Source organism: Natrix helvetica (genome assembly GCF_964273705.1).
Source record: "Natrix helvetica genome assembly, chromosome: 5".
NCBI classification, from domain to species: Eukaryota; Metazoa; Chordata; class Lepidosauria; order Squamata; family Natricidae; genus Natrix; species Natrix helvetica.
In genome coordinates, this window is record NC_138551.1 from 35,308,021 (window position 1) to 35,330,401 (window position 22,381).

General features: G+C 43.7%; 1 protein-coding gene across 1 annotated transcript in view; it reads left to right on the forward strand.

The window, feature by feature from the left end:
- The first annotated feature begins 494 nt into the window (after window positions 1-494).
- The window catches only part of IRS1 (insulin receptor substrate 1), a 58,845-nt gene continuing 36,958 nt past the window's right edge, over window positions 495-22,381 (forward strand). The window contains 3 exon segments of the mRNA XM_081955617.1: window positions 495-2,273; window positions 2,276-2,340; window positions 2,342-5,497. Coding sequence (XP_081811743.1) covers window positions 1,914-2,273; window positions 2,276-2,340; window positions 2,342-5,483 — 3,567 coding nt within the window. The 5' untranslated portion in view covers window positions 495-1,913 and the 3' untranslated portion in view covers window positions 5,484-5,497.

Genomic DNA, 22,381 nt, shown 5'->3' on the forward strand with positions numbered 1-22,381 from the left:
AAAACAATGCATGTAAGAGATTTGTAAGATTTATTAATAATGCAAACGGTAAAGAGGTTGAGGCAAGAACGGAAGAAATAGCAACGCAGAGGCCTCTGTCTCTGCTTAAATCACAGCGACTGCTCGGCAGAGAGCGGTCGAGCAATTCGCAACCCATTCGTTTGTAAATAACACGACTGAATGGCGTCTCCTCCTTCCCTCCCTCTTTTTCCCTCTCCGCTAAAAAAAAATAAAATACTACACTCCGTGCTTCTCAACCAAGCATGGGTGCTTCCCCTACGGTTTCCCACAGCTTTAGATGGTTTGAAGGACAGGTAGGTACTCCAATCGGAGAACGACCCCCTCGGGGCTGCGAAGGGATCGACGCCCAAAGGTAAGCGCCTTCGCTGCGGTGCTGAATGAAAGCCGCGGCAGGCGGGCAGGCGAGGGCGGATTGGAATGCCGCACTACTAAGCTAGGCTGCCGGGAGCCCTTCTCGCGGGCTGGAGATGGGGATGGTCCACGCATTGGCGCCGTCACGTGTTTTTCTCCTCGGAGTGAGACGGAGTGTCGGCGGCTGGAGGGGGCTGGCCTCATAAACGCAGACGCAGCCGATTGTTTTGGTTTCGGGGGCTTTTCAATAAAAGTCCGCGGAGCTGCGAGTCCTGCGGCAGGAGCACCTCGCCGTCCACGGTCAAAGGACCGCAAGCGCTAAACCCCGCGTCCGGCCATCCGGCGGTGCCCGTTTCTGCCTGGCAGCGCTGTTTTTTTTTTTCCCCTCCTCCGTTGTGAAGCTCACGAGGAGGGGAAGGTGGTGCAGGACGGAGGGACTTCACTGCCACCGATATTGCCTTCCGAGACTTCTCCGACTGGAATGAAGAAAAGGAGGAGGAGGTGGAAGTCGCCGCCGCCGCGAAAATGTGCCTCCGCCTCCTTCGCTCCTCGGGCAGCTTCTCCGCTCCGTCTGCTTTGCGCTCGACCCTGCTGCAGCCGCCTGCGTGTATTTGGTGTGGAAATGACACTTTTTCTGCCTAACCAGACGGGACTGAATGAGGTCGCTCGCTCTCTTCTCCTGCGCGGGCTGGACAAGAAGAAGCGCCTGCCATCGCGACGCTGATTTGGGATATTGATGTGTTTGTTTGCTCGTCGGAGTTCTCCACCCCGCCGCCGTGGTTCCCGCGAAGGATATTTTTATTTGGCATTTTGGGCGAGGAAGAAAACCCGGTGGCTTCCGTGGTGGCGTTGACTAGCTGGTTTCTTCTTACTGCCATTATTATATTGCCATTATCGCTGTTGTTATTTCAAAGGGATTGCTGCTGTCCCTCAGGCGTCCCACGTTTCTCTCCCCCCCCCACCTCCTCTTGCAAAACAAGCTCTCCTCTGCCCTGCCCCGTGTCTCTCCTGCTGGGGAGTATATTTTAATCGGCTCCTGGAAATCTCTCGGAGGGATCACTTGAGAAGAAGGAAAGGGCTATATGGGAGAAGAGGCGGGGGAACCCCATCCTGCTTCTGGCGCTGGAGGAATTTCCACCCCGCATGGATGAAACGATGCCCGCTTTCCTCTGCTCGTCGTCGGCTTCTCGGACCAGTTTCTCTTGGGGCGACATCGAAACTAGACTTTTGAAAGCTGCATTTCTCCTGCCGAGGGTGATTTGGGAATAAAAACTGCCACCCAAGCCCTGCTCCTGGAGCTGGGAGGAGGCTCTGGCCACTGAACAGCTGTTCTCTCCCTGCCACTCTTTCCTCCGCCGCTCTGTTTTTGGAAAGGATTTCCAGAACTATCTTTCTGCGTCGTTTTTATTTTTATTTTGGAGTGAAGGAGGGGATTTGCTGCTGCTGCTGCGTGGATTTCTGTTTTGTTGTTTCTTTCCGAAGCTGCTCTTTGCAGCAGGAATTGCTGTACCTTGTTTTTTTTTTCTCTCTCTCTCTCCAGCATGGCTAGCCCCACAGATAATAATGAGGGCTTCTTTTCCGATGTCAGGAAGGTGGGTTACTTGCGCAAGCCCAAGAGCATGCATAAGCGCTTCTTCGTGCTGAGAGCAGCCAGTGAGTTGGGACCCGCCCGGCTGGAGTACTATGAGAATGAAAAGAAATGGAGGCACAAATCAGGGGCTCCCAAGCGCTCCATTCCTCTGGAGAGCTGCTTCAACATAAACAAGAGGGCAGATTCCAAAAATAAACATCTGGTGGCTCTCTACACCAAGGACGAGCACTTTGCCATTGCTGCTGACAATGAGCTTGAGCAAGAAAGCTGGTACCAGGCACTGCTGCAGTTGCACAACCGTGCCAAGAGCCATCACCACCACCACCATCAGCAGCACCATCACCACCACCACCACCACCACAGAGATGTGACAGTGGGAGGTGGGACTTTGGGAATGGGAGAGGCAGGGGAGGATAGCTATGGCGATACGGCTCCTGGCCCAGCTTTCAAAGAGGTCTGGCAAGTGATCCTGAAACCAAAGGGCTTGGGGCAAACCAAGAACCTGATTGGAATCTACCGCCTGTGCCTAACCAACAAGACCATCAGTTTTGTCAAGCTAAATTCCGATGCGGCAGCTGTTGTGTTGCAGCTGCTCAACATCCGGCGGTGTGGCCATTCGGAGAATTTTTTTTTCATTGAGGTGGGGCGCTCTGCTGTCACAGGACCAGGTGAGTTCTGGATGCAGGTAGACGACTCGGTAGTAGCACAGAATATGCATGAGACCATCTTGGAGGCTATGCGGGCAATGAGTGAGGAATTTCGGCCTCGGAGCAAAAGCCAGTCGTCTTCCAATTGCTCCAATCCCATATCTGTGCCTCTCCGCAGCAGGCATCATGTCAACAACCCACCCCCCAGCCAGGTGGGACTTACTCGTAGGTCCAGGACTGAGAGCATAACTGCCACTTCTCCTGCTGGCAGTGGCGTGGGAGGAGGGATTGGGGGCAGACCCAGCTCTTTCCGTGTCAGAGCCTCTAGCGATGGCGAAGGTACCATGTCCAGACCAGCTTCGGTGGATGGAAGTCCGATGAGTCCAAGTGCCAACCGAACCCACTCACATAGGCACCGTGGCAGCTCCAGGCTTCACCCCCCTCTCAACCACAGTCGCTCCATCCCAATGCCTTCCTCACGCTGTTCCCCTTCAGCCACTAGTCCAGTCAGCCTGTCATCCAGCAGTACCAGTGGCCATGGGTCAACTTCAGACTGTCTTTTCCCTCGTCGATCCAGTGCCTCAGTCTCTGGCTCTCCCAGTGATGGAGGTTTCATCTCCTCTGATGAATATGAATCAAGCCCCTGTGACTTTCGCAGCTCATTTCGTAGTGTTACCCCTGATTCCCTGGGACACACCCCTCCTGCCCGGGGAGATGAGGAACTTAGCAACTATATATGTATGGGGGGAAAGGCTGCCTCATCCTGCTGCAGTATCACAACTTCTAATGGTCATTTTGCCACCCGTACCTGCCATCTGCAGCAGCAAAGTCGCTACCCTGCTGTCCCATGTTGCCTCCGGCTTGGAAATGAGGATGTAGGTGATTTGGAAAAAGGCTTCAGAAAGCGGACACATTCTGCTGGAACCTCTCCTACCATCTCCCATCAGAAGACTCCTTCCCAGTCCTCCGTGACCTCCATTGAAGAGTATACTGAGATGCTTCCCTCGTATTCCTGTAGTGGCAACAAGTTTTCTTCTTATCGACATTCTGCCTTTGTGCCAACCCAGTCTTACCCCGAAGAGTGTCTAGAGATGCACCAGGTGGAGGGAAACCACCACCGGACCAACTCTGATGACGGCTACATGCCAATGTTGCCAGGAGTGGCACCTATGCCCAGTGGAGGTAGTACATCCAAAGGTGGGGATTACATGCCCATGAGCCCCAAGAGTGTGTCTGCTCCACAACAGATCATCAATCCTGGGAGAGGAGGTCGCCATGTGCAGGCCATGGTGGACTCAAATGGCTACATGATGATGTCTCCCAGTGGCAGTTGTTCTCCAGACAGTGGTCCCACTGGCTACAGCAAGCTATGGATAAATGGGACTAGTAATCATACAAAACTCTCAGTCGAGAGTAATGAGGGCAAGTTGCCAAGTGGAGGCAGTGATTATATTAATATGTCTCCAGCCAGTGGTTCTGCTACCAGCACTCCTCCAGACTGTTACTTTACCAGCCCAGGACCTCCAGGGCCAGAAGAACCACTAGTGCATGGGTCTGCCCAGTCCCAACATAAACCCATCTATTCCTATTTCTCCTTGCCACGTTCCTTCAAGCACAACCAACGCAAGACAGGCAAAGAAGAAAACGCCCAGATGCATATGTCCTTCAGCTCTGGCCGCTTGCTCTATGCCGCTGCTGAGGATTCTTCTTCCTCTACTAGTAGTGATAGCCTTGGCTGCCCTGGGGGACAAGAGGGTGGTGGATATTCTCTTCCCATTAAAACACAGCCATTGCAGCCTGCTGCTTGTACTGTGGACACAGCTGTGCGGACCAAGAATCATCTGGCCAGACCTACTTGTTTATCCCTGGATGGCCCAAAGGCCAGCACCTTGCCTCGTACTCGGGAACAGCTCCCAGAGCCCAAGAGCCCCGGAGAGTATGTGAACATTGAGTTTAAGCAACCAGTCTTCCCCTCACCTTTATCCTACGGAGAGACTGGCTCCTGTTCAGAGGAGTATATGAATATGGATTGGGGAACTGCTTGCCCAGCCAGCTTGGCCTCCATGCAGTCAAGCCGGAGTGGGACCACCCACAGTGGCAACCGGGACTATATGAGCATGCAGTTGAGTGGTGGAGCACCGTATGTAGTCTGTGCCCACACCCCATCACCTTCCTCCCCAGCCCTCCTACTGAGTTATTCTGAGAAAAGCCCACCACCCATGCAGCTGCCTTCTCCGCCTTCTCAGGCTCATCCAAGCAATCTGGCTGAGATTTTACCCCATTCCTGCTCCTCATCTATGATTGGGGGCCCAGGTGCAAACAGCGCCTTTACACATGTCAGTCTTGGTCCCAATCGCAGCACCCAGAGTGCCAAAGTGATCCGTGCCGACCCCCAAGGAGGTCGGCGCCGCCATAGTTCTGAGACGTTTGCTTCTTCTGTCACTCCAAGTAGTAGTCTTGGAGCTTCAGCTCTACTCCATGGACCAGGAGGAGGTCCTGACGATCCAAAACATCACAGTTCAGCCTCCTTTGAAAATGTCTGGCTCAAGCCTGCACCTGGGGCACTGGGAGTTGCTTCTTTGGGTCTTGGTACAGCATCACGGAGGGAGCAAGCAGCTAGCGGAACTGGGGGAGGCTTTGAGAATGGGCTGAATTACATTGACCTGGACTTAGTGAAGGATTTTAACCACAGCCAACATCACCATCGCAACCTCCACCCTCAGGAGACTACTGGTCTGCTAGGAGTCAAGCAACAATCTCAGCAGCATCAGCCACCTAAATCTCCAAAGCAGCCTTGTGGGAGTAACCACTTGAGTGATGAATTAAGTGCATATGCCAGCATTAGCTTCCACAAGCAGGAGGACATCCAGTAGAAACCAGAGACAAGGTGAGCATATCATAAGTTAATCACTAGTTCTTAGGTTTGGGATGGGAAGCATGATGCTCTTATGAAGTAGGATGAGTTGAATCATTTGTGTTACACCTAATGACTGACCATGGCTAGGTCATATTCTGTCAGCACAGATTATATAATGGGCTGTTACCCACGTTGCCTTTAGTCTGTCCTGTTTGCTGTGTACTATCCTTTTTATTTGATAGCACGTTAATTAATAGGTTGGTAATGAATCAGCATGTGTCACTTGGTTTAAAAGAAGGATGTGGAAAAGTGTTCATTCTAGTTAAAGAAGGTAAGGATTAGAAGACAGTCTTTGTTTACTGTTATGCTACAAGCATAGTTCAAAAATGTCTTTAAAAACTGTTGTTACTTGTCGAGGGAGAAATTGTTTTGGATTTTGGGCTCCAATTGTTAATTACAGAAAAGTGTATGAGCTCATGAGCACATAACAGTCTAAAACATCTCTTGCCTCCACATTTTGCTGTGCAGTAACCTTTGAAAAACATTTGATCTTGATTATGGTGCCAGTTGCCCAAAGAACAACTGCAAAACATGGCCAGTTAAAAGTCCCGATAATGGGACACTGAATAGATTGTTACATATCTTGGTTTTATAATTTAAAAGTTCCTTTGGAAATAAGGCAGTGTATAATGGAACACCCTGAAGCATAGTAAGTCTGTAACATGTCCAGGCTTGATGTTTTTGTTGTTGTTATTTTACTAGTTGTAATGTGGGTGTTTTCTCTATGAAATCTCTTAATCTACTTCTGGCTGGAATTTTGAGAAGTGTCTGTTAGTGCTCTACTGCCCTACTTGTTTAACCTTCAGACAATTGCAGTGGCAAAGAAAGAAGTCCTCTGTGTGTGTGATTGCACTAGCGTGTATGCTGCATATGAAAAAGAGGTGCGGCCTTACATTTAGGAGCTGAGAATGGAAACCTCTGCAGTCTTAATTCTGAATGTGCTAGGGAAAAGTTTTGTGGCCCTGGGCAAGCTTCCTTACATACATGTAGTAATACCTCAAAGGATTGCTATGAGGATTAATTAGATAATGTTTGAAAAGCACTGTGGGCATGAAACAAATGACGCTCTGCTAACCTGGAGAGAGACAGAGACAGACAGATAGAGATACAGACAGACAGTGTGTGTGTGTGTATGTGTGTGTGTGTGTGTGCGTGCTTGTCACTGTTAAGAAAGTTTGCACCAAGAAAGATTGCAGGACCAGCAATTCCTAAGTCATAAGCTAGGTAGAATTTCTATAAACCTGTTGCACTACAAGAAAAGCATTAAATGGAGTTGTTTGTAGCTCAAGTCTGCAGAGCGAAGCAGAAAAAACCAAGGGTTTTTTCTCTCCCTATATTGGACTTTTTTTGAGCTATGTGTTTTAAGGGACATGATTGTAGCAACCACTTTTTAAAAATATTTCTTTTACTGCATATTTTGTCAAAATTACAACTATGATTCTGTTCCAAGCTTTGTTACCATCACAGTTGTCTTGATTGGAACTTCAGCCTTTTGCCCTACCACGTTATCTTTGATCCATAATAATCACTGGTGAGCCATAAAAGATGTTTATACTGGCACAGATGGAAGTGAATTCAGCAGTATGCTTTTTGATCTTAAAATGTCATAACACAATTCTTCTGTGATGTGTTTTAATTGCTTGTTTGTTGGTTCCAAGTATAAACAGTGTTGCGGGATGGCAAAAGTAATGGCTTTTAAAATATCCTGGAATAGGTTTCCTGCAGCTGAACTTGGGAGATCTACAGATGAATACTAAACCCTCTGAATAAACAACATCAACAACAGAACACTTTTCATTGTGAAAAACAAATCAAGCATCTTATTACTGTTTTCAACTAAGTAATTAACCACATATTACCGTATGTGGAATATGAAGAAAGTATGGTTCCTCTTACTGTATGTGCACCAAAGCATTTTTAAAATTTCAGAATGAGAAGAGCAAAGAGCTGAAAATAGATGGCATTGAATAATTTTTAAAGAAAAAATTAAAACAAAAATAATATCAACACAACTTTGACACATATGTTCCAATATCTGAGAAATAATAACCAAATTGCTGTATCCAACAATTCTCGTTCGTTTAACATCTTTTCAGAAATAGTTTAAATTATTTGCCTGCACCATTCTCTTATGTTCCAGTGTGCTACAACAGAATTGTTTCTCCCATTTTGTTTTTGTTCTTAATGAGAGGCAACCTATGCAAGTCACAGAACTGCTACAGATACTATAGCATTGACGCTGCATAACTATATGCAGTTACTTGTTTTAACTGTTCATTCAGTGTGCTAATATCCAGTTAGTCATGGAATTTGCTTTAATCAGCTAGCAGAAAGGAATATCTTATAGCTAACATTATGGGAATAAGATCATGCCTTTTATTTTTTAATGGTTTCCCTCAGTGTTGTATTAGAGATGTAGTCTGCATGTGTGCATTGTTTTAATTTCAAAACCAACATGATTTTTAGTGCAGTGTTTTAAGATAATGATTGTTGTAGGATAATGGTCATAGAAGATTACAATTCAAATGAAAATCACTAATGAAATGATATATTGAACTTTTACTAGGCAGGTCTCTTCTCCCACTCCCCCAATAATGCATTCTAGTTTCCAGCATCTATTTAGAAACAATTTCATTTTTGTAGCAAATGTTTGCACTATTTGAAGAAAAGGATGTGAAATTTAACTTTGAGAAATGATCTCTGCATTGTTGCAAAGCAATCCATCCATTTTAAAAATATCAAATTAGCAATCCTAATTGTTGAAAATTATCCAGCAGTCATTTCATTTTTCATTCTAGTGGCTCTGTTTGCATATGAGAGAAAGCTGCATGTTCAGATCTCATCCCTGCTATTGTGTGTTTGTATGTGTTTGTGTATGTGTATGTATATCTCTGTGTACACATATACTTTAATGATCAGGAATCAAGAAATGGACATCTAGCATTTCTATATATTTTTGGGTATTTGTCATCCATACATAAGGAATACTCACTTTACTAAATGGAGAGAGAGATTGACAAAAGGTTATTAATTAAATTTCATTTAATGAATCAAAACAAAACTGTCTTTATTTTCAGTGCTATAAAACAAGAGAAATTAACCCAGCCATGTCAATCTGCTCTGCTGACTCGGACCAGTCTATTAGGAAACAAAGTATGCTTATCTATACCATAAAGACATTCTGATTAATATAAAGCAACATGTTATGTCAATTTGAAGGGCAAGTGATCTGTGAGCACTGAATGCAGAGCAGGATTATCACATATGCATAGTGTGAGGCATAGCCGTAGCTGCATTCTGAACCAGTTGGCGGTTTTCAATAATTTTCGAAGGCAGCCCCATATAAAGTACTTTACAGTATTGGAGCCATGAAGTGATTAGAACATGAGTGAAGGCTCTCCTTCCTGGAGTCTTCCAATCCAGGAGAGGGCAAAACTAGTTCACCAGATGAAGCTATGCAAAGGGCTTCTAGACCATAGCTGCCATCTCAGCTATGAATCTAAGAAGACAATCTGATTGTATACTACTCTTGAAAGGGGGAGTCCAACAGCATGGAAGTTTAAAGATGAAATTTCCCCAGAACTAGATAGCCTCTAGCACTGGGACAGAATTTAATGACTTCAATTGGCTGACCTGGGTTGAAAGGTATAATTGAATATCATCAGCCTAGTGATGATAGTGGATCCCAAACTGGCATATGTCTATGCTTTCATGTGGATGTTAAGAGGATTAGGGTTCATTGACCAAATCCTACTCCAAACAAAACACATGTATTATTACTGTGGCAGAGATTTTTTGTTATATTTTTGCAATAACATTTTAACTGATATTATAGTAGTATATGGTGCTCATTTGTAAAGCAGTGGCAATTGATAAGTATAATACACAGCTTCTTTTTTCTTCTAATTTTTCCTCTATTTTTTTTCTTTAAAGATTATTTTGATAATCAGATATCTCTGGAGGGTTTTTAAATGTAGGTGCTTTGCCAATTTTGTCCTGTAATGAATGAGTAAATGTATTAAAAAAGAAAAGACTCACTGTAAAATGGTGCCCTAATTCTCAATCCCTGGAGTCAGTCCAGGAAATAGGGTGGCTGGCAGTATTGAAAGCTGCTGCTTCTGTAAAGACGGCGACAGCATAGCATGGACCTAATCATTGGTTTACTTCCATGTCTGTCTTTAAAAGCCCAGAGGTACCTGGATCCCAAAAAACAGGTGGCCAAATTTACAGCACAGAGTATCCTTTCCACTTTCTTTGTTGTTGGACTCAACACATCCCAGAAAATAGCACAGTATGGGTTCCTAGGAACATCAATCAGACCTGCCCAGTCACAGTCCAACTTGGAGCAGATCTGAGTAACTTTATCTGTTAGGGAACTGCAGCATTGATTGTCTAATCTAGACTCTTACAGTGATTCACAAAACACATTTTAATTTACATTTGGACATCCAGATAATGGATGGCATTTAAGTAATGGAAGCAAACATATACTTTTAATATTTTGTGTGAAGTTGACCCTCTTTATTTGTTTAAGCCTGGCCTAGTTGGAGAACTATGAGGGTTGGTGCAGAACATATATATGGAACATCAAGTTGTTTACTGCCTTATATTTCCCTATAACATAATGGCAATACAGCAAAAGGTGATCAGGTCTATTTTTTCCCTTGGAATTGTACACTTTTCCTCTTCAGGCAGCAACTCTTCTCCTTGGGATAGCTTGATACAAAGTGATGTGAAATTTTCTGGTTATCATTTTGTATTGATGAATATATATGACCGTATCATTCTCATATATGAAGATATAAATATAAACATACATGCATACATATTCTTTTTATCTGCAGATTAAGGAAGTTCCTGACAGAAATTTCAGATATGATGCTTGAAATATATGTGTAAGATATGCTTCAAAATCTCTTTTGTATTAATATTCAGTTAATATTTGTATACAATGACCCTGGAATAATTCTTTTAAAATTAAATCTTAATCTATATCTATAAAAAGGAGGCAGTATTTTGTGGCTCTGGGGTGCCAGTAAGCTGAGTACCTTTAATTTTCAAATACTTGTGGCCTTTTTCCCAACTTAAGTCCTGTGTCTTCTGGACTTCAGATTTTTTTTTTTACATTGATATTAACATTATGATTTGTTACTGCATAAAAGAACTAAAATTATGATAAACATTGTGTTCTTTTAATAGCACATTTATCCAGAATGCAAGCTAGTTGCGTATCAGATATTGGGAGTATAATTTTTTTCCAAAAAAAAAAATAGCAGCCAAATGTGTGATTTCATAGGCAACTTGGGAGTGACCATCCAGTTGAAAAATATTTTAGAGTACATAAATGATGAATGAAATGTAGTTACTTTAATATTCTTACTTTTAAAATAAACTTTTAAAGAATTTCCGCCAGAATAGTAAGGAGAGATTGGTTTGTACCAGTCTTCATGGTATTACAGGAATTTCATTGTAGGAATTTTTATTTATTCATTAGAGGAACATGTGGATGTTGTCCCTTTAACCATTGTCAAGTGGTACACCTAAATTAATTCTGTGATATGTAGGACATTTTTTCTTTCTCATTATCCCTATTATTATTTTGTCAATAAAACTTAAAAATTACACTGCAAGTGTGTGCATTTGTATGTATGTGAGAGTGAAATGCTCACAAATTAGATACCAAGTTTAGTGGCCTAGCAGTTAAGATGCTGGGCTTATCAAGCAGAAGGTTGGCAATTCGAGACCAAAGCCCTGTGTGATGGGGTGAGCTGCCATTCTTGCCCAATTCCTGCTAACCTAGCAGTTCAAAAGCAAGCAAATGCAAATAGATAAATAGGTACCACTATGGTGGGGAAGGTAACAGCATTCCATATGTCATGCTGGCCACATAACCACAGAAATGTTTTCAGACAATGCTGGCTAAGAAATGGAGATGAGCACCATCCCCTAGAGTTGGAAATGACAGGACCTTACCTTTACCTTTTAGATTCTGATTCTTTATTTCTGAACTGATATATTGTAAGCTTCCTCCCATTTTTTCTGCCATAATATACACACGAATATATCTGCAAAGTGCTATTAGAATATTTGAAGTTTAGATATGGATCTTGAATCCTATTTCAGATTGTGTCTATGTATTCAACTAAGAATAAGATCACGACAAGACTGCTAAAATTAGAATCCTGTTAGCAGAGATATTTAGCATTTTTTTTATTCAGGAAATTATTATTATAGTTAAGTAGTCAGATATTCATTTGTTTGTAAAATTTATTGGTCTCCCATCCTACCACAGGGTGACTCTATATCACAGATATAATCCTGTGATGAACATTATGATCTAAGTAGCTACTGGAAAATGATGTTAATACTTTCAGCTCCAGCTCACCCTCATTCTGCAGATAAACTTAAGACTGAATTTCTAAGAATAAGGAAGCTAGATGAGAAAACTATCCTTGCTTGCTTTCTGCCTTTACTTATAAACCAGGCAGAAAAAATGTTTTATTTTAAGCAACAGAATATTCATTTTGTGTTCCTGCATTCTGATTCATCTAGAACAGTGATGGCGAACCTTTTTTTGGCTCGCGTGCCAAAAGGTGGGAAGGGCAGTGGGGTCGTCCGTGGGTGGGCCACACTCATAATGCAATGCGCAACCCCAGCGCACATGACCAGTGCTCCCGCCCATTTTTTGCATGCTTTTTTCGCCCCCCCCCCAGATTCCAGAGGCTTTGTAGGAGCCTGGGGAGGGTGAAAACAGCCCCCCCCCGGAGGCTTCAGGAGCTTCCTGATATCTTGCATTTTAAGTACTAAAAATATGTTTAGTTTAACATTTGTGTTGTCATGTTCAATAACATTTGAGTTTAAGAGAAGAGCAAATTGAGCACGTAAGTATAAGGTAGAATATGCTTGTCAGAAATATTTGAGAAACAACATACAGTGACAAGTAATTAAATGTCAGCCACTCAGGATTTTGCTGCCTGAATGGAATACAGTCCATTTGCACTAAGTGTGGAGAGCTTTCATGACTTAACTTGTATTATGTGCATTCCTGAACAAACAAATTTAGAATTCTCCAAAGTAAACTTAAAAAAAAATGTTTTGTGGCTACAAATGGAAGGAAATTGGCAGTATCTTATCCCTTCCTGAATAGAGATACTTTTTACTCATACAGTTAGCTGCCATCAGTAGGTTGAGTTGAAATTATTACATTTATGTTTATTCTTGCCAGTTTGTTCTGGGAGCTTATACCAAATTGTGAAGGTTCAGGAATGAAAATCAATCTAAACATTTTGAAAGATCCTACGTGCAGGTGAATAGCGATACTGTATTCTTGGAAAGTGAAATTCCAAATGTGGAAACTGCTGTTGCATTAATCTTATTCTTTCCTTATCACAGATAATATTAACCATTTTTAAAGAGTTTTGTTTCCTAACTACTTCTTTCTAACTTCTTCTATTGCTATCTAGCATTTATTTTTCTTCATTGTGCTGTTGTATGAAATGTAGCATTAACATGGTATTTGCCTTTTGAAAACACTTATACGTATCCCTAGAGAAAGATAATCAATGTGAATTGATTCTGTACTGAATACAATATTTCTTTTAGATACAGCAGTCAGAGTGCACACTGAGTATATGCACACTCTTTTTTTAAAGAAAGCAAACGATATACCAGTCGCCTAATTGGTTGGAAATATAACTTTTAAAAAGTATTCAACGTTCAGAGCCAGAATGCTCCAAGGATATTATTTGGGATTAGATCAAAAACAATTTGTATATGTACTATAATTTCTTGAAATTCAAAAATAGATTCTACTAACAACTTTTATTTTTGTAAAATAAAATGGAGAATTCTAAGATATAATCATATCTTGCCTTTTAAAAAGTGAAAAAAATGGTACAATCTTTTTCTTAAATATTTATTTTTTTGCATCATTTATTGTACCTGATAAAATGATTGACAGGACAACAGAAATAGAGGTAAAAGCTATGCTGCCAATCTTACAATAAATTACTTTTGATCAGATAGAAACTCAATTGTGGTATTTACACTAAAGTTTCGACTAAGCAAATACTTCAATGTAGAGACCTAAACATTTCCATTCATTGTGCTTTTGGGAAGAGATTTGCATGTATATCAGTTTGGTCTTGGAAATGGTTTGGAAGAAATGTTTTGGACAATATCACCTCTATTGCTTGTTAAAGAGTTCACATTTTTTTCAGGCTTCCACATTAGGCTAAAAAAATGATACTGTTTTAAAGAATGCATTCATCTCTTATGGGTCAACTCTTTTGCACACAAAAGGCTGTTTTAATAATAGTAGACAGAGTAGAGATGCTGTGTTTATATGAAGTCTGAAGCATTTTTTTCACAATTGTTTTCAAACTATGCATATAATCCTAATATCAGATAGATTGAAAAAGAAAAGCTAGTACTTTTATGTTGTAATATATTGTGGATGATAAATGGGTGAAAGATTAAATGTTGCAGTTATAAATTAATATGATTGTTCTAGTAATGTTAGCTGTTTAAACATCCATAAATAAGTGTTACAAACATTTCTTTTGTCCCACTTGTGTCTTGCATGTTTCTACAAGGAAAAGATGTGCAGGCCTGTGTCTGGGGTATATGGTTTCCCAGGCTTTTGAACTAGTAAGGAATGTTTCCCAAGAGGGAAGAATGAATGGTTGGATGGTGAATTTTGCCTAAAGGTTTAAAACTCAAAAGAAAATGTTATCATGTATTCAAGTCCTGTTTCACAGACCTCTTTGAACAAGATCCTGCATAAAGTCTTTGTTATTATCAAACGCCTTTTAATAACAAAAAGGGATCTTTCCAAAGGATGTTCGTGATGATATTGAGAATGATGATGTTGAGAAAGTGAAGGATGTGTGCAAATTATAAATTTAATATTTTCAAAATTTAATTACATGAGAAAATTAAGTTTGCTTAATCACAATTGCACAAATCAATTTGTTGCTAATATCACTATGGATACACCATCACTTTTCCCCAATACATTTGCTATGATTAAGTTGAGGATATCAGAATTCAATATAAACCTATTTTATGGTTGATAATGAATTATTGTTAATGTTCTGTATTATTAATGAATGGGCAAAAAGTAGCATGTATTTTGGGGGATGTAATTACTGAAATATCAAGGGTAAAATATGAATGGACTGAGCATTATATATATTAGTGACATAATATTCTAAGTTATAATTATGGCATTATTAAATACTGATTATATATAACTAATTCTAACCCTACCTGAATTTGGCTTGGTACAGGGAGAATATTTTATATAATATTTGATTACTTATCTGATTTCTTATATCTTCCAAATTCTATGGCATTGTTATTTATTATTTATTAATAATATTTATGAAATGCATAGCGCTCCTATAGGAACTCAAGATACATAACAGTCCTTTTTTCATATCCTGACGACAACAGGCACCCAAGTAAGACAAATTTGGCTGAGAAAAACTGACTAGTCCAAATTCACTTAGTAAGCTGAAATGGGACTAGGTCCTACTTGATCACTTTTAATCACTGCTTGTTTTTAAGGTTTATGGATACAAAATTCATTCGTAAATTCAATATAAACTGCCTTCATCTTAGGATATTATGGCAAATCTAAAAAAGGATTGCTAACATTGTCTCAAAATGTTGATACTAGTATTAAGTCCAGTTAAATATGAGTTAGTTGGTTGGCTGAGTTTATAACTCACTTTTCCCATGAACTGAAAGTATATCACCAGCATACATTCCACTAAATCAGTGTTTCCATACCTTGGCAACTTGAAGTTGTCTGGACTTCAACTCCCAGAATTCCCTGGGATTCCCTGGGAGTTGAAGTTGGGACATCTTCAAGTTGCCAAGGTTGGGAAACACTGCTCTAAATATATAGTATGTAGATCAATTTGTATGTGATAGACTGGACTGAGGGGCTCAGAGTTTCCATTGAGTTTTCATAATGGAGGATGAACCTGATTCCTGACAGTCCAATCCCATACTAACTCCTTATCTTCATATGTTGATAGGACCCTGTTTTGCTTGTTTGGTGAGGTAATTTACCAAATTTTATTCTTGAGTCTGAGGATATATTGTGACATCAGTGGTATTTTACTTTTTATGTTTTAAGCATTTAAATTGTTAAGACAGAAGGGAGTAGTTTATCACATACTAATGAAGAACTTGCATGTCCCAACTCTCTTAGGCTTATGTCTATTTGCATATGTATATGTGTTTCATGCCTTGTCAGAGTCTTATCTTTAAATGGATGACAGGCTTTTAGTAAGATTTTGACTGAGTATAAGCTGAATATTTCAATTGCAGTTAGATAAACAGAATTGATACCTTAGTGTGATCTAATAACTTTTTCATGACTCTCGCAAGTGTCACTGTGGCAGAGAGAGGATAGTGCATATCATTGCTGTGTTAACTAGAGATGTCATGATATCATTACCATTTCCACTGCTATGAAAAAAAAAACACTTGAAGGGATGGTTGAATTTCTGTCAGTTCTTGTTTCTAGGTCTGTACTCAGTTTCTGATTCACTCTGAAAATAAAGGCTTACTTAGACTGTTTGTTATTATGGAACAAATCGGGCACAGGGATTAGTTAAAACTGGTTAATACATTGTGGCAAAGCATAATATGATTTATTTTTTATTTAGTATGATATGTAGTCACCCACTGAGCTTTGGAAGTCATGTTTTCTTTCTTGGATTAAAATTGCAGATCATGTTAATGCAACAATATACACACCACATTGTGATGTGTATATTGTTGCATTCAAAAAAGGAAGGAAAGAAAAAGAAAGAAAGAAAGGGAAATATTAGAAACTTTTTAGTCATGTCACCTCTATGTCAAATATTAAACAATATGTGAAAATTTCAAGTAAGAAAAGAAATTATTGTAAAATATAATAAAGTCTATGCCAAAAAGAAACATGTTGCACCTTTTTTGATTAATAGAAAAAATTCACACCTAGTAGAATGAAAAAATTGAATGACTAATTATATTCATTTTTGTTTTTGGATTCCATTTTAACATGAGATTTTAACTATCTGGCAACTTGATACTTCAGTGATAGTACTATATGTAATGCTGTATTAGGACAGATGATAAAACAAGTAAGTAAGCAAAATATTTCAACCATCACAACATTATAGATGAAGAACCCCCATATGCTAAAACAAAACATGAAAATATTTCTCAGTTTATTAATGTCATATATTTTCCTTTCCACTTTGTAAACAATAAACAGTTCATTGATACAGTTGAGGTCTTACAAATACTCTGCTTTCATTCAGGTAGCACATACATTTTAATAGAAAATTGCTAAATTCAGCGTACAAGAAAGAACTTGAATAGTACAAGAAATATTGTGGGTGAAGATAGGTTTTATATCATTAAAAATGATTGAGGCATTGAGAAATGTCCACACTGTAATATATTTTAAAGAAGTAGTACTAAAACTGTCACAAGCTATGAATAGAAGTGCTATATACTTAGTTATAGGTTGAAATGAGAAAAAAATATTTATGAAAAAAATAAAGAGAAACTCTTTAATTGCTCATAATGGACTTTTAACCAAAGAGTTAAATAATTCTCACGGATATCTTTTTAAAAAGTTAAAGTTTCATATTATAGTCTTAATAATCATTTTGTTTCAAACTTTGTGAAGAAAGTAGAACTAATATTTCTTCAAGTAGCAATGTAGAAAGAGTTCTATTCCTATAATTTTGTGTGTTCGTGTGTGAAATTTATAAGGCATTTCAAGTGGCTGAAGAAATACCTAACTGAACAATTAAACTGATGGACATATATCAAATCCTAACTCTTTTAGTATTTAAATATTATCAACATCTATTTGAACAAGGATATCTAAATCATGAACAAAATGCTGTTGCAATGGTATGGGCCTTCTAATATTATCCTCAGTTATGTCTGCCATTATTTTTAATGGCCGGAAGGAAAGTATTTGAATTGTACTAATGTTTTGAACAAAATCACTCCTGTGAATTGGTGTAAATCATTAACCAGCTACCTTGATCCAAAGCTCCTTCAGGTTTTCCAGTAGAGTGGAGGGAGGGGTCACAGAAGGGTTAACACAGCCTGATTGGTCCATTTGACTGAGAGAAAACTTCTTAACCTTCGCCTTCTCCCGTTGGTTCCCAGTTTCCTCTCAGTCAAGGTCCAAGACACAGGTTTGGTTCCTAGTAAGAGTGTTTTATTGGGTTTTATTAGTCAGTATTAGTGTTGTTGGTACTTTGAATTCGGATTCTTTTATTTCAAAATTTTTTTGTAGTGGGTCCGCCTTGCAGGGCTGTTGTTCGGCTGCCCTCAGAAGGCTGAGATAGTCAGTGGGGGGGGCTTCCTCCCCCCTCCTAAGGGATCGCTCCGGACTGGTGCCTGGGGTCTCGGGTGTGCCGGGCGACCCTGCGTGCTTTAAACTGCCTTTTTAAAACTTTTCCTGTGAGGCTCGCAGCGCGCTGGGGCTTTTCGGCGCGAAAGCGACTATTCGGCTTCAAATTCAAACCGCTAGCTTCCCGGGCCGGTTACAGCCCACGGCAGCAGCGCGGAGTCGTTTTTTTTGGTGTTGGAAGGCTCCTCGTGGCTTAGGAGCTCAGCTGTGATCTGGAGTGTTTGTTTGGAAAGGCGAGCTTGCAGCTCGCAGGCATTAGCTATTAAGGGCGAGGTAGGCGGCCATTTTTAGGCGCGCTTTTGAAAGCACCGCCCAAAGAAGCCGGCGGCCATTTTGAGTCACGTGTTTGGGGCTTGCAACACGGAGAGGCTGTGAAAAACGTGGCAGTGCTGTTTGCAACTTTGCCGGAGGCCCGGAGCAGGCGATTCTCACCAGCTGAAGGGCCATTACTATCAAAAACTTCGTTCTGGAGCACGTGAGTGGGGATGGCAGATAGAACAGAGTCCCAGCAGGCCGCGCCAGCTCAGGCAGGCGAAGATCAGGCTGAGCCCACTCCCCCAGTTAGGCCTCGGGTTTCTAGGCCTTCAGCTGAGGACAGACCTTCGAGAGCCCTGCAGAGGGATGAGCTCAGGCGATCCAGGGCTATTGAGAAGGTCATTGAAAGAGCTGAGAAGAGACAGGCCAGGGATCCTAGGCCTAGATCCAGATCCCCACGCACGGTGGCTCCCTGCCCTCCCCCTCCTGTGGCCAGGGGGTTCAGTCCTTCCTCTTCCTCTGCTTCTCCATGCAGATCTGATAGGAGTCAGGAGTGGGGGGGCGCCTCGCTCTCCTTCTGCTTCCCTGGGGACTAGGGAGGCAGATAGGGGGGATCCATTGGAAGGTACCTCTGCAGGTCCCGTTAGGGGTAGGAGATCCAGCAGGGCCTATGTGGCACCAGACTATGATTCAGAAGGTGATGAGGAGGATCTAGAAAACCTCCCTGAGAATCTCAAAAGGCTTATTTCTGCAGCCATTTCTAGGGGCATTTCTCAAAGGGACAGGCCCTACCACCACAGTCGAGTTACTCCCTTTAGTAGGTCCAGATCTAGGGCTTCTTCTCCTTCCCTCATGAGTGAGGTCTCCTCTAGGGGGGAGGCACGGAGGGATGATTGGGGGTTCTCTGAGAAGGAGGATGCGGCTCCTGAGCCGCCTCGTTCTTCCAACCTTTTCCTCCAGGCCATGTTCAAAACATTACTTAAGAAGGCTAGGAGGACCACCAAGGTGGGCACGGGGGACCCCACGGTCCCACCACCCACGGATCCGGACATGGTCATGTTCTCAGCGACGGCCACCAATAAGGAGGAGATTCCTGCTCCTCCTCTTTTCTTAGAGGTGGCTACTAGCCAATGGGACCGTCCTTCTAATTTTTCCCCACCTGGCAGCAACGACCGTCGTGCCTACAACATGGAAAAGTCCTTTGTGCAGACTATTCAGCTTCCAGTTATAGATCAGCCCATAGCAGCTTTAGTCTCCTCTTCCCCAGTGGTCTCGGGGGACGCGGCAGACAAACTTAAGCCAGAGGACAAGAGGGCGGAGCTCACCTTACGTAAGAATTATAAGGCCTCAGCATGGGCGGTGCGGGCGGCGGCTGCCGCCTCGTACTTCAACCGCACAATGGTCATGTGGCTCTGCCAGCTTCAGGATCGCATTCCGATCCAGGATGAGCGCGTACACCAGGATTTGGCTAAAATAATGGCAGCGTGTCAGTATTCAGCTGATGCGACCCTAGACGCTGTTAGATTTGGCTCAAGTGCTTTGGCCACCTCTGTGGCCTCTCGTTGGCTCCTGTGGCTCAGGAACTGGCAGATGGACTATAAAGCCAAGTGGGACCTGGTGGCTGCCCCCTTTGCAGGTCCAAATCTGTTCGGAGCTTCCTTAGACCCGATTTTGGTGTAAAACAAAGATAAAAAGAAGGTTATGCCTACGTCCACCAAGAAGGCGGAGTCCCGTAGTCATCCCTATCGCAGGCCCCAGTTCAAGTCCTATGACAGGGATCAGGATCAGCGATACCAACCGTACAGGCAGGACAGGTCGTTCAATAGGCAGAACTTTCAGGACCGTTCTAGGTATCAGCCGCAGTCCAAGCGGCCCTTTCGAGGGGGGGGGGCGGCCGTCCCTTCCGCAGAGGGAAATGACTCGAACCCGAGTCATCCCATCGGAGGCCGCCTGGCACTGTATGCGGACGAGTGGGATCAGATCACGTCAGACGGTTGGGTCAGGGCGACCGTTCGCCACGGCCTAAGGTTAGAATTCCTCTCCAAACCCCCAAGTTTTTTCAAAGTTTTTTCCCCGGCTCAGGACCCGGAGCGACGTCGTCTCATGGACCTCGCGGTCGCCCATCTTCTAGAAATCAGGGCTGTGGAGGTCGTTCCGGAGCCGGAGAGGGGTCTGGGCTTCTATTCACATCTGTTCGTAGTCCCAAAATCCTCGGGGGGTTGGAGGGCGATTCTCAACCTGAAACGCCTGAACCGCTACCTAGTATACAGGCGGTTCAAGATGGCGTCCCTGAAATCTATCCTTCAGGGCATTCGGAAGGGGGATTACATGGCCTCGGTGGATTTGACGGAGGCCTATCTCCACGTCCCCATCCTTCAGTCTCACCGGCGTTATCTCAGGTTCTCTCACCGGGGCAGGCATTACCAGTACCGGGCTCTCCCGTTTGGTCTGGCCTCAGCTCCGCGGACGTTCACCAAGGTCCTGGCAGCACTGGCGGCTTACCTGCGTTCCATCCCGGTGAGACTTCAGTGCTACTTGGACGACGTCCTCGTTCAGGCGGAGTCCCTCCCCAGAGCCACGTCGGATCTTCGGCTGACGATCCGTTGGCTTCAGGCGTTGGGGTTTTCCGTGAACTTTCCCAAGAGCCACCTGTCCCCATCCAGGCAGATCCTACACCTAGGGACAGTGATAGACTCCGAGTCAGGGAGGGTCCGCCTATCCCCAGACCGCTTGTCCAGCCTACGCCAGCTAGTCTCCTCCGTACAAAAAAGAAGGTCTGTTTCCATCCTGACCTTGTCTCAACTCCTGGGGAAGATGGTCTCTTGTATAGGGATAGTGCCCTGGGCCCGGCTCCACCTGCGACCTCTCCAGTGGGCCTTGATCCCAGTCCAGAGAAGGATGATGAGCAACTCCTTGCGGCCAGTTCCTCTGCCAGCGGAGGTGAGACTCTCTTTTCAGTGGTGGTTGTCCCCGGCGCTGCAACAGGGGGCTTGCTTTTGGGAGCCCGAGAGAGTCACAGTGACGACGGATGCCAGCCTCTTCGGCTGGGGGGCCGTGATGGACTCCGACATGACCCAGGGACGTTGGTCTGCCTCGGATCTCCGCCACAACATCAATTGGCTGGAGCTGAAAGCCGCACGACTTGCCCTTCGGACTTTTCGTCATCACCTGCAGGGGCGCCATGTCCTCCTGCTCACGGACAATGTGGCGACGAAGGCCGATATCAATCGCCAGGGGGGCACCCACTCCCGTTCACTCTGGCGAGAGGCGCAGCTGTTGGGCTTGTGGGCGGAGAGACACTTAGCTTCCATAGTGGCGGAGCACATCTCAGGAGTGTCCAATCTTCAGGCGGATTGGCTGAGTCGCACAACCCTGGACGATGGCGAGTGGCAACTGAGCCCGGAGTTGTTTCGGAAGATATGCAGCAGATTCGGCACGCCCCGGGTGGATCTGTTCGCCTCCCCCGACAACGCTCAGCTGCCCCGGTTCTTTACCCGGTTCCAGTCTCTGTCGGCGGAAGGAGCGGATGCTCTCAGGAGCCGGTGGCCCCCGGGCCTTCTTTATGCCTTTCCTCCCCTTCCCCTCGTTCCCCGTACGATAGGGAAGATAGTCACAGAGAGGGCTCTCGTTATCCTGTTAGCCCCGTACTGGCCGAGGAGACCCTGGTTCGCGGACCTGGTCCAGCTGTCGGTAGCAGATCCCTGGAGGATTCCCCCGGGGGAGGTCGTTCTGAGTCAGGGGGCTTTACATCACCCAGGGCCTCAGTGGCTTCATCTGACCGCCTGGCTCTTGAACGGGGGATCCTGAGGGGCCAGAGACTATCGTTGGGAGTTATAGCCACCTTAGAGGCGTCTAGGAGGCCGTCCACGGTTAGGATTTACAATGCCACATGGAAGGCGTTTGCGAAGTGGTGTATTCCCTTGGGGTTGGATCCCTCTAGGGCTACCGTCCCGAACGTGTTGGAGTTCCTCCAGAGGGGGTTGGAGGACGGTTTGTCGCATAATACGCTCCGACGCCAAGTGGCGGCTTTGGCCACCATTCTGGGGGGGGAGGGTTCCCCCACCCTTTCCCGTTCTCCCCTGATTAAGCGTTTTCTGAAGGGGGCGGCTAACATCCGTCCGCCTCCGGTTCATAGATTTCCGACCTGGGATCTGACCCTGGTT